We start from the raw sequence: 15,217 nt of genomic DNA, 5'->3' as shown, positions 1-15,217 counted from the left end.
GGAGATTATTGTGATTCTTGATGAGCTCTCTGAAGATGCTAACCAATGGCCCACTAAGAGTAATGATAGAAGAAAAAATCAGTTGGGGTTCACCAGGTAGACTCTAACACATCAGTGCAAGCCCAGCTAGACACCATGGCCAAAGAGATAAGAAAGTTGACCTTAGCCAAGGTCCAAAGCTAGCCATCATCAGTTTGTGACTTTTGTGGAATGGGTCATCCAACACATGAGTGCCAGGCCTCGACTACAAATGAAGTGGTAAATAATGTAGGAAACTTCGATAGAGGCAACTACCAAAATGGTAATAATTTTAACTCCATAGGACAGAGGCACTCAAGTTTTTCTTGGAGTTCACCAAGTGGTAGTCTAAACTCATGGCAACAGAATAATTCGAGACCCTAGGGACAAGGAGCTCTAGGATTTCAAATCAGCAGAGGCAGCAATACCAGCATCCACAGTCTAATCAGTCTAACATGGAAGATCTGATTAAGGCCTTTATTATTAAAACACATGAGAGGCTTGAAAATCAAGGCACATCTATCCAAGAATGGGCACAACCATTTGAAACTTGGAAAGATAGGTAGGGCAGCTCACTAATCTTATGCCTGAGAGGGTTCCAAGAACGCTCATTGTTGATACCAAAAACAATCCAAAAGAAACAATAAATGCGATGTCCTTGAGAAGTGGGAAAGTATTGAAGGACCCCATAGTAAAATAAAAGGGTGAGTTTATTGAAAGATAAGTGGATATTTTGGAGGAGAAAAAAAATAACGACAATCAAGAAGGTGAAGTGAGGGTAGATCAAGATGATGGTTTGAAGAAGAAAGGGAGGACTAGAGCTTTGAAAAAGAAGAAGGATGGGAATTCAATGAATGAGGAGACTGAGGAAAACAAATACATGCCTGTTTTACCTTTTCCCCAGAAGCAAAGAAGAGAAAAGCTGGAAAAATAATTTTCTAGAAGTGCTCAAGCAGGTGCATGTTAATCTACCTTTCACATAGGTACTCTCTCAAATGTTGGTGTATGCTAAGTTCCTGAAGGAGATATTATCCAACAAGAGTAATGTGGAAGAGACATCAGTTGTCAAGCTCACAGAGCATTGTAGTGCCATTCTACAAACTAAGCTCCATCAAAAGTGTGGAAATCCGGGGAGTTTTACTATACCTTGCTCTTTAGGAAGTACTAAATTTGAATTTTTTTTGTGTGATTCAGGTGCTTCTATCAATCTTATGCCTTTGTCTATTTTCAGGAAATTGGAGAGAGAGATTAGAGAAATCAGATCTATGCTTGTGTCTTTGCAGCTGGCGGATCAGACAACGATCATACTTGAAGAAATAGTGAAAGATGTGCTAGTTTGGGTGGATATATTTGTGATCCATGTGGACTTCATCATGGTGAATATGGAAGAGAATAAGGAAGTCCCTCTGATTTTAGGAAGACCCTTCTTGTCTATTGGCAGAGCTATTCTGGACATTCAGGAAAGACAGCTCATGCTAAGAGTGAGTGAAGAAAAAATGGTGTTCAAGATGAAGGAAGCAATTGGGGTACCTAGAGACGAGCTGACTGCACATTCTGAATTCAAGGCAAAGTCCCTAAAAGTGCGAGCTGGAGAGGGTAAGCATGACAAGTGTGGGATGTACCCGAAGAAGGTAGAATAGAAACTTTCAGCATGGATGTGTGCACTGGGTCGGGCGTGCAAGGTGGATCCTGACTTTGATTCAGACCCAGACTAGATGATTCAGGAGAGTTTCCTTTACCTCTTGCTTTTTATTTGTGTGTCATGGGGACATGCCAGAATTTAAAGTGTGGGGTGGGGATGTAAATATGTATATATGTATTTGTTTTTCCTTTTTATCTTTGTATGTGTTTTTGTTAGTATTGCATTGGGAAAAAAATGAAAGAAATTTATTTTTAAAGTTTTTGATTTTTCCCGACGATGGATGTCCTTGACTGTCTTCTTGAGGGATCAAAGTCGAAGAAAAAAAATTATTTTCTTAGGTAGTGTAACAATTTTCCCTTGGTTTTTCTTTGAGTCGTGGTTCTTTTTCATGGATTTTTACTTGAACCAGGTGTAGTTAGTTTTTCTTTTGCAGGAATAAAGAAAATCTTGTGTCGTTAATGGGGACAATATTTCTTAACTTTATTATACCTTGAGAGCGGTGAGTGCCTTAGTTGTGATGCATAAGCTCAGTTCTTGACTCGTATATGAGTGCCTTAATTTGTTTGATCTAGATTTTGCTTAACCACTTTGACTAGAGAGTCGAGACAGATCTGATCCTAATTGAGTTATATGTCAATGCGTGTGTGAGGTTTTTGCTGATGTTTTGTGCATGTCCGTTGATGTCTAGAACTTGCCATGTGTGTTTGCAAAGAGAAATAGTAGTTTTGTTCAGTCTATGAAGTGACATAGACATTTCTTTGTTGAGCCAAATATATGCTTGCTACCCACCAACTTAATGTGTATATTAGTTAGCTCTGTTGAGCATGTAATCCTATTTATTTGGAAACCACAATACAAGCTTGACCCCTTTGTTTGAATTGATTATCTATTTGAACCTTTTACCTCTCTTTAGCACTTGAAATTTATAAGCTTGTTAAAAGCTAAGCTGAGGAATGGTTGGATTTTTGAGAGGAAATATTGAAAAAGAAGATAGGTGCACTACTTTGAAAAAAAAAATGAGGGCCACTTGAAGGGAATAAAAAAAGGAAAAAAGAGAATGAATTGCTCGAAGAAAACAAATCAGAGGATAAGAAAAAAATAGTGTTTGTATATATTTTGTGAAAAATATTCCTTGCTAGTGGTATCTCTTGATATATTTATGCTTAAAAAAATTTGGAGTTGATGTTAATATAATATGAAGGTTGGGGTTTGGTTCAAGATAAGTGTGGGGTTTTAAAAGGTGGAATTGTATATATTAAATTGCTTAGTGAGGTGAAGTCACTATACCCAAATTGTATCCTACTATTCCTGCAGCTTACATTACAACCAAATAAAGTCATACTTGATCTTTGACTGAATGAGCTCAATTTGTAGAGTATTACACTACAGGCAAGACTATGGTACGTCTTCTGTGGCACATGAATCTTAATTCTGAGAGAGTGAATATCTTAATTCTGAGAGAGTGAATTCTTTCTATCTTGAGTTCCTATTTGTTCTTGAACTTTATTGTGTGTAGAATGACTAACTATTGGTTATGTGAGGCACATGACTTGTGAAGGAAAGGTAATGTCTTTGGCCTCTGTGTTAGAGTAAGTGAGCAGTTTTTAGAAAACATGCGTGGTGCTTTTGAGTCGAATCTTGAGGCTAGGATGTTATGGCATGGTGCTTTGTCTATTTTAAATATTCTTGGCATGATGGTGTCGCGCCCGTAACCCCGAACTCGATCGTGATGGTGCCTCTCGTGAAGACAAGGCCAGCCAGACCAAAACAGAACACCTCTTTTAAACAGTTAAATACCATAAATAGTTCTAAAACATGATATAATAACCATAATTTGCGGAAATAAAAATAACAATAGTAGAAACCATCTCGACACAGCCCAAACCGGGGTATCACAAGTCATGGACAACTAATAAATCTGGATACCAGTCTACTAGATACGAAATCTGATACAGAAGTTCAAGAACATGACAACAAAATGATAAGGGAGGCACGGGGGCTGCGGATGCCAACAGCTACCTCGTGGTCTCCGAAAAACACTGCCTGGACTGGGAAGATCAGCACTCAGAAGCGGACTCTACGATACCTGAATCTGCACACATGGTGTAGGGAGTAATGTGAGTACTCCGGCCCAGGGAGTAATAAGCATAAATAATGATTGAGAGTAAGAAATCACGTGTACACAGGGTAATATATAATGTGGCAGTTAAACAAGTGGTATAAAAGCAATAAACCAATGAAAAGCGGAATGTCATAATTTTACAACAGATAAGGAGTTAAGTGACAGACAGTTAAAGAAAAATACGTAGAACAGTACCAGCCCCTCGGGCTCTCTCTCTCATATCACAACTAGGTACCCGCGCTCACTGGGGATATGCAGACTCCGGGAGGGGCCCCTTACGGCCCAAGCGCAATATTAAGTCATCTCGTGGCATCAAATCTAGGCCCTCAGCCTCATATCAATATCAGCCACCTCGTAGCATATATATGTATCTCAGGCCCTCGGCCTCATATCAGTATCAATATATCCTCACATCTGGCCCTCGGCCATACTCAGTCCAGAGATCACATAAGCCCCTCCGGCATTAGTAAAACAGTAGTCCTCAGCCCAAAACATCATTTAAAATATCATTTTAGTTCCAAAACCGAGTAAAAGGTGGCTGAGTTGTAAAACAATGGAAAATAGTACAACTGAGTTCAAGTAGTAAGTCAAAACAGTGAGGAAATAGTGATAAAAATCCCTGGAGGGTTCAAATAGTTGGCTCGAAGCCCAAATATGACAATCAGTCCAAATAATGATGATAACAAATACGTTTCAATCAAATATGCGGTAAAATCATTAATCGGGATGGACCAAGTTACAATCCCCAATTGTAAATGACCCTACGCTCAATATCAAGCACATGTCTTACCTTAATATAGCACTACGATGTGCAAGTCTGGGGTTTCAAACCCTCAGGACATCATTTACATTCATTACTCACCTCGAACCGGCTCAATCTCTAGCTCGCGACGCCTTTGCCTCTCAAATCGGCCTCCTCGTACGTCGAATCTGACCAAAACCAGAACGAATACGTCACAATATGCTAAGGGAACAAAGCCCAAGCGAAAACAATCGAAAAATATCAAAAATCCAGAAATTAGCAAAACCCGAGCCCAGGCCCACTTCTTGAAACTCAAAATGTTTTACACCAATGGGTTCCTTATCCTTCCACGAGTTCATACATATCAAAAGTTATCAAATCCGACATCAAATGGTCCTTCAAATCCCAATTCAAAAGTTCAAAATCCCAAGCCCTAGTTCATCCATTTTTAGCTTAAGTTTCATGAATTTCTAGGTTAATTTCATAGTAGAATCACGTTTTAGGTTCAAAAATCATACCTCCAATCATTTCTCCTTGAATCCTTCTTTAATCACCCTCAAAAAGCTCTCAAAATTCTCAACTATGGAGGAAAAATGACTCAAAATCGCGGATGAAATAACTTATAAACTTTCTACCCATGTCTGACTTTCCTTCTACGCGAACGCGGTCAACCTCTCGCGTTCGCATAGCACAAATTTACGTTGACCAACTTTTACCTTACGTGAACGCGACACGCCAGACGTGAACGCGATGCCTCTTCTGCCTAGACCTTCGTGAACGCTAGGCACCTGATGCGAACGCGAAGAGCAAATTCCACTGGACCCCAAATCCTTATACGCGAACGCGGAGAACCTCATGCGAACGTGAAGCACAAACTCCTAGCCTTCTGCGAACGCGAGGCACCACTCGCGAACGCGAAGGCTTAATTCTGGCCTTCCTCAAATTCTTCTACGCGAACACGAGGCTCCGCTCGCGAATGTGAAGAGATAATTCTCTACAACAATTGGGCAGATTTTTCTTCAACCTTCAAACTCCAAAATGGTCCGATTGACCATCCAAAACTCACCCGAGGCCCCCCGGGACCTCAACCAAAAGCTCAAACACATCCTAAAACCTCATTCAAACTTGTTTCAATCATCAAAACACCTCAAACAACACCAAATCCATCAATTCACATTAAATTCAAGCCTAAGTTTTCTAAAAACTTCCGAAATACGCTTTCGATCAAAAACCCAACCAAACCACGTCCGAATGACTTGAAATTTTGCACACACATCACAAATGACATAACAAAACTACAGCAATTCCGACCCTCAGATCAAAATCTCACCTACCAACCGGAAATCGCCAAAATACTAACTTCGCCAATTCAAGCCTAATTCTACACTGGACCTCCAAAACCAATTCCGATCACACTCTTAAGTCATAAATCACCTCCCGAAGCTAACCGAACCATCATAACTCACATCCGAGCCCTCTAACACATAAGTCAACACCCGGTTGACTTTTCCAACTTAAACCTTCTTAAAAGAGACTAAGTGTCTCGTTTCTTACCAAATCCTCTCCGAACTCAATCTAATCAACCCGATCACCTAAAACACGGATAACGAAGCATAAAGAAGCAAAAATGGGGGAAAACGGAGTGGTAACTCATGAGACGACTGGCCGGGTCGTCACATCTTCCCCAACTTTAACAAACGTTCGTCCTCGAACGAGTCAAGAAACATACCTGAAACATCGAATAGGTGAGGATATCTGCTCCGCATCTCTCGCTCGGTCTCCCAGGTAGCCTCCTCCAAGGGTCGACCTCTCTACTGCACTTTCACTGAAGCTATATCCTTTGACCTCAACTTCCGAACCTGACGAACCAAAATAGCTACTGGTTCCACATCATAGGTTAAATAATCATCCAACTGAACCGTGCTGAAGTCCAAAACATGAGACGGATCCCCAATATACTTCCGGAGCATAGAAACATGAAATACCGGATACACACTCGACAATCTAGGTGGCAAAGCAAGCTCATAAGCCACCTCCCCAATCCTCCAAAGTACCTCAAAAGGCCCAATGAACCGTGGACTCAACATTCCTTTCTTCCCAAATCTCATAACACCCTTCATGGGCGAAACCTTCAGCAAGACCTTCTCACCAACCATGTAGGACACATCTCGGACCTTCTGGTATGCATAACTCTTCTGTCGCGACTGCGCTGTACGAAGCCTCTCCTGAATCACCTTCACCTTCTCTAAGGCATCTTGAACCAACTCTGTCCTCAATAGCCTAGCCTCACCGGGCTCGAACCAACCGACTGGAGATCTACACCGCCTCCCATACAAAGCCTTATATAGAGCCATCTGAATACTCGACTGGTAGCTGTTGTTATAAGCAAACTCTGCAAGCGGTAGAAACTTATCCCATGAACCTTCAAAATCAATAATACAAGCACGCAACATGTCCCCCAGTATCTGAATAGTACGCTCGGACCGCCCGTCCGTCTGAGGGTGAAGAGCTGTGCTCAACTTCACTTGAGTACCCAACTCTCACTGAACAGACTTCCAAAACTGGGAAGTAAACTGAGTACCCCGATCTGAAATGATAGAAACTGGAACACCATGCAGCCAAACAATCTCTTGGATATATAACTCTGCTAACCGCTCTGAAGAATAGGTAGTACACATAGGAATGAAGTGCGTAGACTTGGTCAGTCGATCCACAATCACCCAAATAGCATCGAACTTCTTCAAAGTCTGTGGAAGTCCAACAACAAAGTCCATAGTGATCCTCTCCCATTTCCCCTCAGGAATGACCATCTGTTGAAGCAAGCCACTCGGTCTCTGATGCTCATATTTCACCTGCTGACAATTGAGACACCGAGCTATAAATCCCACAATATCTTTCCTCATTCTTCTCCACCAATAGTGTTGCCTCAAATCCTGATACATCTTTGCGGCACCCGAATGAATGGAATACCGCGAGCTATGGGCCTTCTCCATAATCAACTCTCTAATCCCATCCACAATAGGCACACAAATTCGCCCTTGCATCCTCAACATCCCATCATCACCAATGGTCACATCTGTAGAATCATCATGCTGAACTTTGTCCTTAAGGACAAGCAAATGCGGATCATCATACTGGCGCTCTCTAATGCGATCATATAAGGAAGAACGAGAAACCACACATGCCAACACCCGACTGGGCTCCGAAATATCCAACCTCACGAACCAATTGCCCAAGGCCTGAACATCAACTGCAAAAGGTCTCTCCCCAACTGGAATATATGCCAAACTCCCCATACTCACTGCCTTTTAGCTCAAAGCATCGGCCACCACGTTGGCCTTCCCCAGATGGTCCTGTATATTGATATCATAATCCTTAAGCAACTCCAACCATCTCCGCTGCCTCAAATTAAGATCCTTTTGCTTGAACAAATGCTGAAGACTGCGATGATCGATGAATACCTCACAAGATACGCCATACAAATAATGCCTCCAAATCTTCAATGCATGAACTATGGCAGCCAACTCCAAATCATGAATGGGGTAGTTCTTCTCATGGGGCTTCAACTGACGAGAAGCATAAGCAATAACTCTACCCTCCTGCATCAATACACAACCAATCCCAACTCTCGAAGCATCACAATGCACAGTATATGAACCTGAAGCTGATGGAAAAACCAATACTGGAGTTATGGTCAAGGCTGTCTTGAGCTTCTGAAAGCTCTTCTCACACTCGTCCGACCACGCAAATGGGACACCCTTCTAAGTTAACTTGGTCAAGGGCGATATGATAGATGAGAATCCCTGAACAAACCGTAATAGCCTGCCAAACCAAGAATGCTATGAATCTCTATGGCTGAGGACAATCTGGGCCAACTCTGAATCGTCTCTATCTTCTTTGGATCAACCTGAATACCCTCGATGGACACACGTGCCCCAAGAAAGCCACTGAATTGAGCCAAAACTCACACTTGGAGAACTTTGCATAAAGCTTCTCCTCCCTCAATCTCTGCAATACAACTCTCAAATGTTGCACGTGCTCCTGCTGACTACGCGAGTACACCAGAATATCATCAATGAATACTATAACAAATGAATCAAGATAAGGCCGCAACACGTTGTTCATCAAATGCATGAACGTTGCTGGGGCATTGGTTAGCTCGAAAAACATCACAAGAAACTCATAATGACCATATCTGGTCCTTAATGTTATCTTAAGAATATCTGAATCCTGATCTTCAACTGGTGATAACCCGAACGGAGATCAATCATGGAGAACACTCTCGCTCCCTGAAGCTGGTCAAATAAATCATCAATGCGAGGCAAAGGATACTTGTTCTTAATTGTTACCTTGTTCAATTGCCTATAATCGATGCACACTCTCATTATGCCATCCTTCTTCTTCACAAACAGAACCAGTGCACCCTAAGCTGACACACTAGGCTGAATGAACCCCTTATCTAGGAGTTCCTGAAGTTGTTCTTTCAATTCCTTCAACTCCGTTGGTGCCATACGATACGGCAGAATAGAAATAGGCTGAGTTCCCGGTACCAGGTCAATACCAAAGTTAATATCCCTGTCCGGTGGCATACCCAACAGGTTTACAGGAAATACATCGGGAAAATCCCTCACAACTGGTATAGAATCAATACTAGGAGTCTCAGCTCCAACATCCCTCACAAACGGTAGATATGAAAGGCAACCCTTTCCAACCATACTCTGGGCCTTCAAGAAAGATATCACTCTACTAGGAACATAGTCAGTCACACCACGCCACTCGATCCGCGGTACACCCGGCATAGCCAGAGTGACTGTCTTAGCATGACAGTCTAGAATACTACGACACGGAGATAACCAATCCATGCCCAAAATGACATCAAAATCCACCATGCTCAATAGCAATAGATCCACTCGGGTCTCCAGACCCCCAATAGTCACCAGACATGACCGGTACACACGGTCTACAACAACAGTATCGCCCACCGGGGTAGATACATGAATAGGTAAAGCAAGAAACTCACAGGGCGTACCCAAATAATGAGCAAAGTATGAGGACACATAAGAAAAGGTATAATCGGGATCAAATAATACAAAGGCATCTCTGTGGAAGATTGAGACAATACTTGTAATGACAACATCTGAAGCAATAGCATCGGGTCTAGCTGGAAGTGCATAGAAATAAGACTGGACACCGCCTGATCGACCTTCCCCTCTGGGGAGACCCCTGGCTTCCTGACATCTACCCCTAGTTGGCTGGGCGGGCGATGAAGTAACTTGAGCAGAAGTCGAGGGTTGACCCCTCTGTTGGGACGAACTAGAAACACAACGAGGATACTGCCTCTACACATGCCCAAACTCTCCATACTCAAAACAACTCCCAGGTGTTGGAGAAGAGGACTGAAGGGAACCCCTCGCACCGGAGTGACTAGTTGATGCACTCGGCATAGAAGAACCCTAAGCCGACAAGGCACGAGATGAACTCTAAGCTGGGAGGGCACTAAGTGAAGGCTGGCCTTGCTAAGACCTATGATAACCACGACCTGAAGATGCCCTGCGATTCTCTGGATAGGCTGACTGAGCAAGACTGAAAGAACGCCCTCTACCATGCTGGAACTAGCCCCTCGAAGAAGCACTACTATAACTGCTCGATCCTCGAGGCCTTTTGGCCTCCCTCTCCTCTTGCTCCCGACGGCGAACTGTCTCAATCTCACGCGTGATATCAACCACCTCCTCGAATGTAGCACCCAATACTCTCTCTCTAGTCATAAGAATACGGAGATGGTAGTTAAGGCCATCCACAAATCTCCTGATCCTCTCACGATCCGACGAAATCATCCAAATGACATGACGAACCAACTCAGAAAACCTCATCTCATACTTGGACACAGTCATATCCCTCTGCGTCAACCACTCAAACTGCCTACGCAACTCCTCTCTACGGAAATGCGGTACATACTTCTCCAAGAAAAGAGCGGAGAACTGCTGCCAAGAAAGGGGTGCTACACCGACAGGCCTACGCTCTCAAAATCCTCCCACCAAGTGAAGGCATCCCCCGACAACTGAAAGGTGGTAAATGCCACACCACTAGACGCAAAAATCCCTGCTGTACGGAGCATCCGCTAACACTTATCTAGAAAACCCTGGGCATCCTCGCCCTCAACACCACTGAATGACGGAGGCTGGAGTTACCAAACCTCTCAAGACGACACTACTCATCATCCGACATAACTGGCACAATAAAATCCTGAGCTGGTGCAACCGGCTGGGCTGGAGGTGCCCCCAGCGTCTGAAGTCCCTGCACTACCTGCTCAGGTGTACGAGCAGCGGGGGTCTGATTACCTCCCCCGGCCTGTGAAGTAGCTGCTGCGGTGGCTGAAACTACCTGAGCCAGGCCAGTGCAAACTGATAAGATCTGTGCTAAGGACTCCTGAAGACCCAGAATCACGATGGGCACAGCTGGTGCCTGAACTAGTGCTTCTGGAGCATCCATAGGTGGAGCCTGATCCGGAGCTAGGGTAGCTCGTGGATCTACAGGTGCTTCCCTTGCTACTCTGCCTCTGCCACGACCACCACCGCATCCACAGCCTCTGGTGGTCTTCGCTGGTGGCACTGGTGGTCGTCCACCTCGTCCAGTAGCTTGTGTCCTCACCATCTGTGAAAGAATAGAATAACAAAGTTTAGTACTCGGACCAACAAGTTCGCACGACAAGAGTTTCAAGAATATGAAGTTTTTCCTAAAGGTTCTGCGGCCTCTCGAGGATAAATACAGACGTCTCCATACCAATCCGCGAGACTCTACTAAACCTGCTCATAACTTGTGAGACCTATGTAACCTAGGCTCTGATACCAACTTGTCACGCCCTTAACCCCGAAGTCGGTCGTGATAGCGCCTCTCGTGAAGACAAGGCCAGCTAGACCAAAATAGAACACCTCTTTTAAACAGTTAAATACCATAAATAGTTCTAAAACATGATATAAAAACCATAATTTGCGGAAATAACGATAACAACAGTAGAAACCATCCCAACACAACCCAAACTGGGGTGTCACAAGTCATGAACAACTAATAAATCCGTATACCAGTCTACTAGATATAAAATCCGATACAGAAGTTCAAGAACATGACAACAGTATGATAAGGGAGGCACGGGGGCTGCGGATGCTAACAGCTACATCGTGGTCTCTAAAAAACACTGCCTGTACTGGGAGATCAACACTCAGAAGCGGACTCTACGATGCCTAAATCTGCACACACGGTGCAGGGAGTAATGTGAGTACTCCGACCTAGTGAATAATAAGCATAAATAATGACTAAGAGTAAGAAATCACGTATACACAGGGTAATCTATAATGTGGCAGTGAAACAAGAGGTATAAAAGCATTATACCAATGAAAAGCTGAATGTGATAATTCTACAACAGATAATTAGTTAAGTGACAGACAGTTAAAGAAAAATAAACATGTAGAATAGTACCAGCCCCTCAGGCTCTCTCTCTCATTTCACAACTAAGTACCCGCGCTCACTGGGGGTGTGCAGACTTCGGGAGGGGCCCCTTAGGACCAAGAGCAATATCAAGCCATCTCGTGGCATCAAATCTAGGCCCTCGGCCTCATATCAATATCAACCACCTCGTGGCGTATATATGTATCTTAGTCCCTCGGCCTCATATCAGTATCAATGTATCCTCACATCTGGACCTCGGCAATACTCAGTCCAGAGATCACAAAAGCCCCTCGGGCATTAGTAAAACAGTAGTCCTCAGCCCAAAACATCATTTAAAATATCATTTTAGTTCCAAAACCGAGTAAAAAGGGGTTGAGTTGTAAAATAGTGGAAAACAGTACGACTGAGTTCAAGTAGTAAGTCAAAACAATGAGGAAATAGTAATAAAAGTCCCCAGAGGGTTCAAATAGTTGGCACGAAGCCCAAATATGACAATCAGTCCAAATAATGATGATAACAAATAAGTTTCAATCAAATACGCGGTAAAATCATCAATCGGGAAGGACCAAGTCAAAATCCCCAATAGTAAACGACCCCACGCTCATCATCAAGTGTGTGTCTCACCTCAATATAGCACTACGATATGCAAGTCCGGGGTTTCAAACCCTCAGGACATCATTTACACTCATTACTCACCTCGAACCGGCTAAATCTCTAGCTCGCGATGCCTTTGCCTCTCAAATCGGCCTCCTCGCGCGTCGAATCTAACAAAACTAGAACGAATACATCACAATATTCTAAGGGAACAAAGCCCAAGCAAACACAATCTAAAAATATCAAAAATCCCGAAATTAGCAAAACCCGAGCCCCAGGCCCGCTTCTCGAAACTCAAAATTTTTTACACCAATGGGTTCCTTATACTTCCACGAGTTCATACATATCAAAAGTTGTCAAATCCGACCTCAAATGGTCCTTCAAATCCCAATTCAAAAGTTCAAAATCTCAAGCCCTAGTTCATCCATTTTTAGCTTAAGTTCTATGAATTTCCAAGTTAATTTCACAGTAGAATCACGTTTTAGGTTCAAAAATCTTACCTCCAATCAGTTCTCCTTGAATCCTTCTTTAATCATCCTCAAAAAGCTCTCAAAATGCTCAACTATGGAGGAAAAATGACTCAAAATCGCGGATGAAATAACTTATAAACTTTCTGCCCAGGTCTGACTCTCCTTCTACGCGAACGCGGTCAACCTCTTGCGTTCGCATAGCACAAATTTACGTTGAACAATTTTTACCTTACGCGAACGTGACACGCCAGATGCGAACGCGATGCCTCTTCTGCCTTGACCTTCGCGAACGCGAGACAACTGATGTGAACGTGAAGAGCAAATTCCACTGGACTCCAAATCCTTATACGCGAACGCGGAGAGCCTCATGCGAACGCGAAGCACAAACTCCTAGCTTTCTGCGAACTTGAGGCACCTCTCACGAACGCGAAGGCTTAATTCTGGCCTTTGTCAAATTCTTCTACGCGAACACAAGGCTCCGCTCACGAATGTGAAGAGATAATTCCTTGCAACAACTGGGCAGATTTTTCTGCAACTTTCAAACTCCAAAATGGTCCGATTAACCTTCCGAAACTCACCTGAGGCCCCCGGGACCTCAACCAAATGCACCAACACATCCTAAAACCTCATTCAAACTTGTTCCAATCATCAAAACACCTCAAACAACACCAAATCCATCAATTCACATTGAATTCAAGCCTAAGTTTTCTAAAAACTTCCGAAATATGCTTTCGATCAAAAACCCAACCAAACCACGTCCGAATGACCTAAAAAGTTTCACACACATCAAAAATTACATAACGAAGCTACAACAACTCTCAAAATTCCATTCCGACCCTCGGAGCAAAATCTCACCTACCAATCGGAAATCGCCAAAATACTACCTTCGCCAATTCAAGCCTAATTCTACACCGGACCTCCAAAACCAATTCTGATCACACTCCTAAGTCATAAATCACCTCATGAAGTAATTAAACCATCGGAACTCACATCTGAGCCCTCTGACGCATAAGTCAACACCCAGTTGACTTTTCCAACTTAAACCTTCTTAAAAGAGACTAAGTATCTCGTTTCTTACCAAATCCTCTCCGAACTCAATATAATCAACTCGATCACCTAAAACACGGATGACTAAGCGTAAAGAAGCAGAAATGGGGAACAACGGAGCGGTAACTCATGAGACGACTGGCCGGGTCGTCACAGATGGGTTAGGGAAGTTGTTTGATGAAAATGTCATCTCTATGTGAAGTTTAGGTTGATTGCTCGGGGACAAAAAATGGTTTAAGTGTGTGGTATTGATGGTAGTCTAGAAACTCACGTTTTTAACTATATTTCGCACTATAATTACTACACTTTGATTATATTTGAGCCTAATTGCTAGTACTTTGTACTTTTTATGTGTATTATGCCGTGTAGGATGTGATTTAGAATGGAGAAACAAGTTTGGAGTTAAAAGGGATGATACAGAGCTTAGAAGTCTGAGTAGAAGCCCATGGAATTAAGTCGGGGTCATGTTCGGGGTTCGAGGATCAAGTCTGGATATCAAAAAATAAGAAGAGAAATTTACTATGAGAAAATTGCACTACCACACCGCGGGGCGTGCCGCAGGGCGCAAGGTGGTAGTGCAAAATTCCTGCATAGTGAAAAATTACAGCTCTCTGTATCTTGGCCAACTAGGCTTGCTCATAGGCGCTCGGCCACAGTAGGATCGGTACATAACTTACAATTTGATCAAAGGTTGCCCAATAGGGGCATGTCCATCAATTATAGCTCGATGGTAATAAAAATACTATAATATTGTATATATAAACTCTCTTCTCTCTTGACTAGAAGAAGGAAATACTCAAATGAATATGAAATCCCTATAAAGAGAGTATTGTAACTTAAAAAACTAGAAAAATATACGTAAATTTCGGGATATGAATTTTTCTTTACGCCTCGTTATCAAACTTGTCTAATGATGAGATCATGCAAAAATGAAGGAAGGGATTAGACTTAACATACCTAAGCCTATTCTCTTGACAATCCTTCCAACACACGTCAATTGCAAACGACAGATCGAAGTAGGGGAATATTCATCTGTAACATTTGCCTTCTTGATACACTCTTTAACTCCAAAGAAGCGAAAAAGGAAGCTAGCAAATGGACGAGAGGAACCTTTGAATCATGTCGAAGCAGAAGGAAAA

The 15,217-nt window shown here is 42.9% G+C and overlaps 2 protein-coding genes across 2 annotated transcripts; one reads left to right on the top strand and one right to left on the bottom strand.

Annotated features, from left to right (window-relative positions):
- The first annotated feature begins 1,013 nt into the window (after window positions 1–1,013).
- On the top strand, window positions 1,014–1,658 carry LOC138877980 (uncharacterized). The gene is made up of 2 exons (XM_070157631.1): window positions 1,014–1,101; window positions 1,213–1,658. Exons 1-2 carry the CDS (start codon window positions 1,014–1,016, stop codon window positions 1,656–1,658), a joined length of 534 nt encoding a protein of 177 aa, XP_070013732.1.
- A 4,677-nt stretch (window positions 1,659–6,335) lies between these two features.
- On the bottom strand, window positions 6,336–6,680 carry LOC138877979 (uncharacterized). Its single transcript, XM_070157630.1, has one exon. The coding sequence runs from the start codon at window positions 6,678–6,680 to the stop codon at window positions 6,336–6,338; it is 345 nt and encodes a 114-aa protein (XP_070013731.1).
- Between the last annotated feature and the right edge of the window lie 8,537 nt (window positions 6,681–15,217).

This window comes from Nicotiana sylvestris, chromosome 9 (genome assembly GCF_000393655.2).
Source record: "Nicotiana sylvestris chromosome 9, ASM39365v2, whole genome shotgun sequence".
Taxonomy (NCBI): Eukaryota; Viridiplantae; Streptophyta; class Magnoliopsida; order Solanales; family Solanaceae; genus Nicotiana; species Nicotiana sylvestris.
Note: the sequence above shows the minus strand (reverse complement) of the source record. Positions and strands in the feature narration are given on the sequence as shown.

Bases quoted from the DNA above. Each gene is read 5' to 3' on its own strand.
- LOC138877980 (XM_070157631.1), top strand. From the start codon at position 1,014: ATGTTGGTGTATGCTAAGTTCCTGAAGGAGATATTATCCAACAAGAGT. The intron at 1,102-1,212 runs GTAGTGCCATTC...TGTGTGATTCAG, and splicing joins TGTCAAGCTCACAGAGCATT to GTGCTTCTATCAATCTTATG.
- LOC138877979 (XM_070157630.1), bottom strand. From the start codon at position 6,680: ATGGTTGGTGAGAAGGTCTTGCTGAAGGTTTCGCCCATGAAGGGTGTT.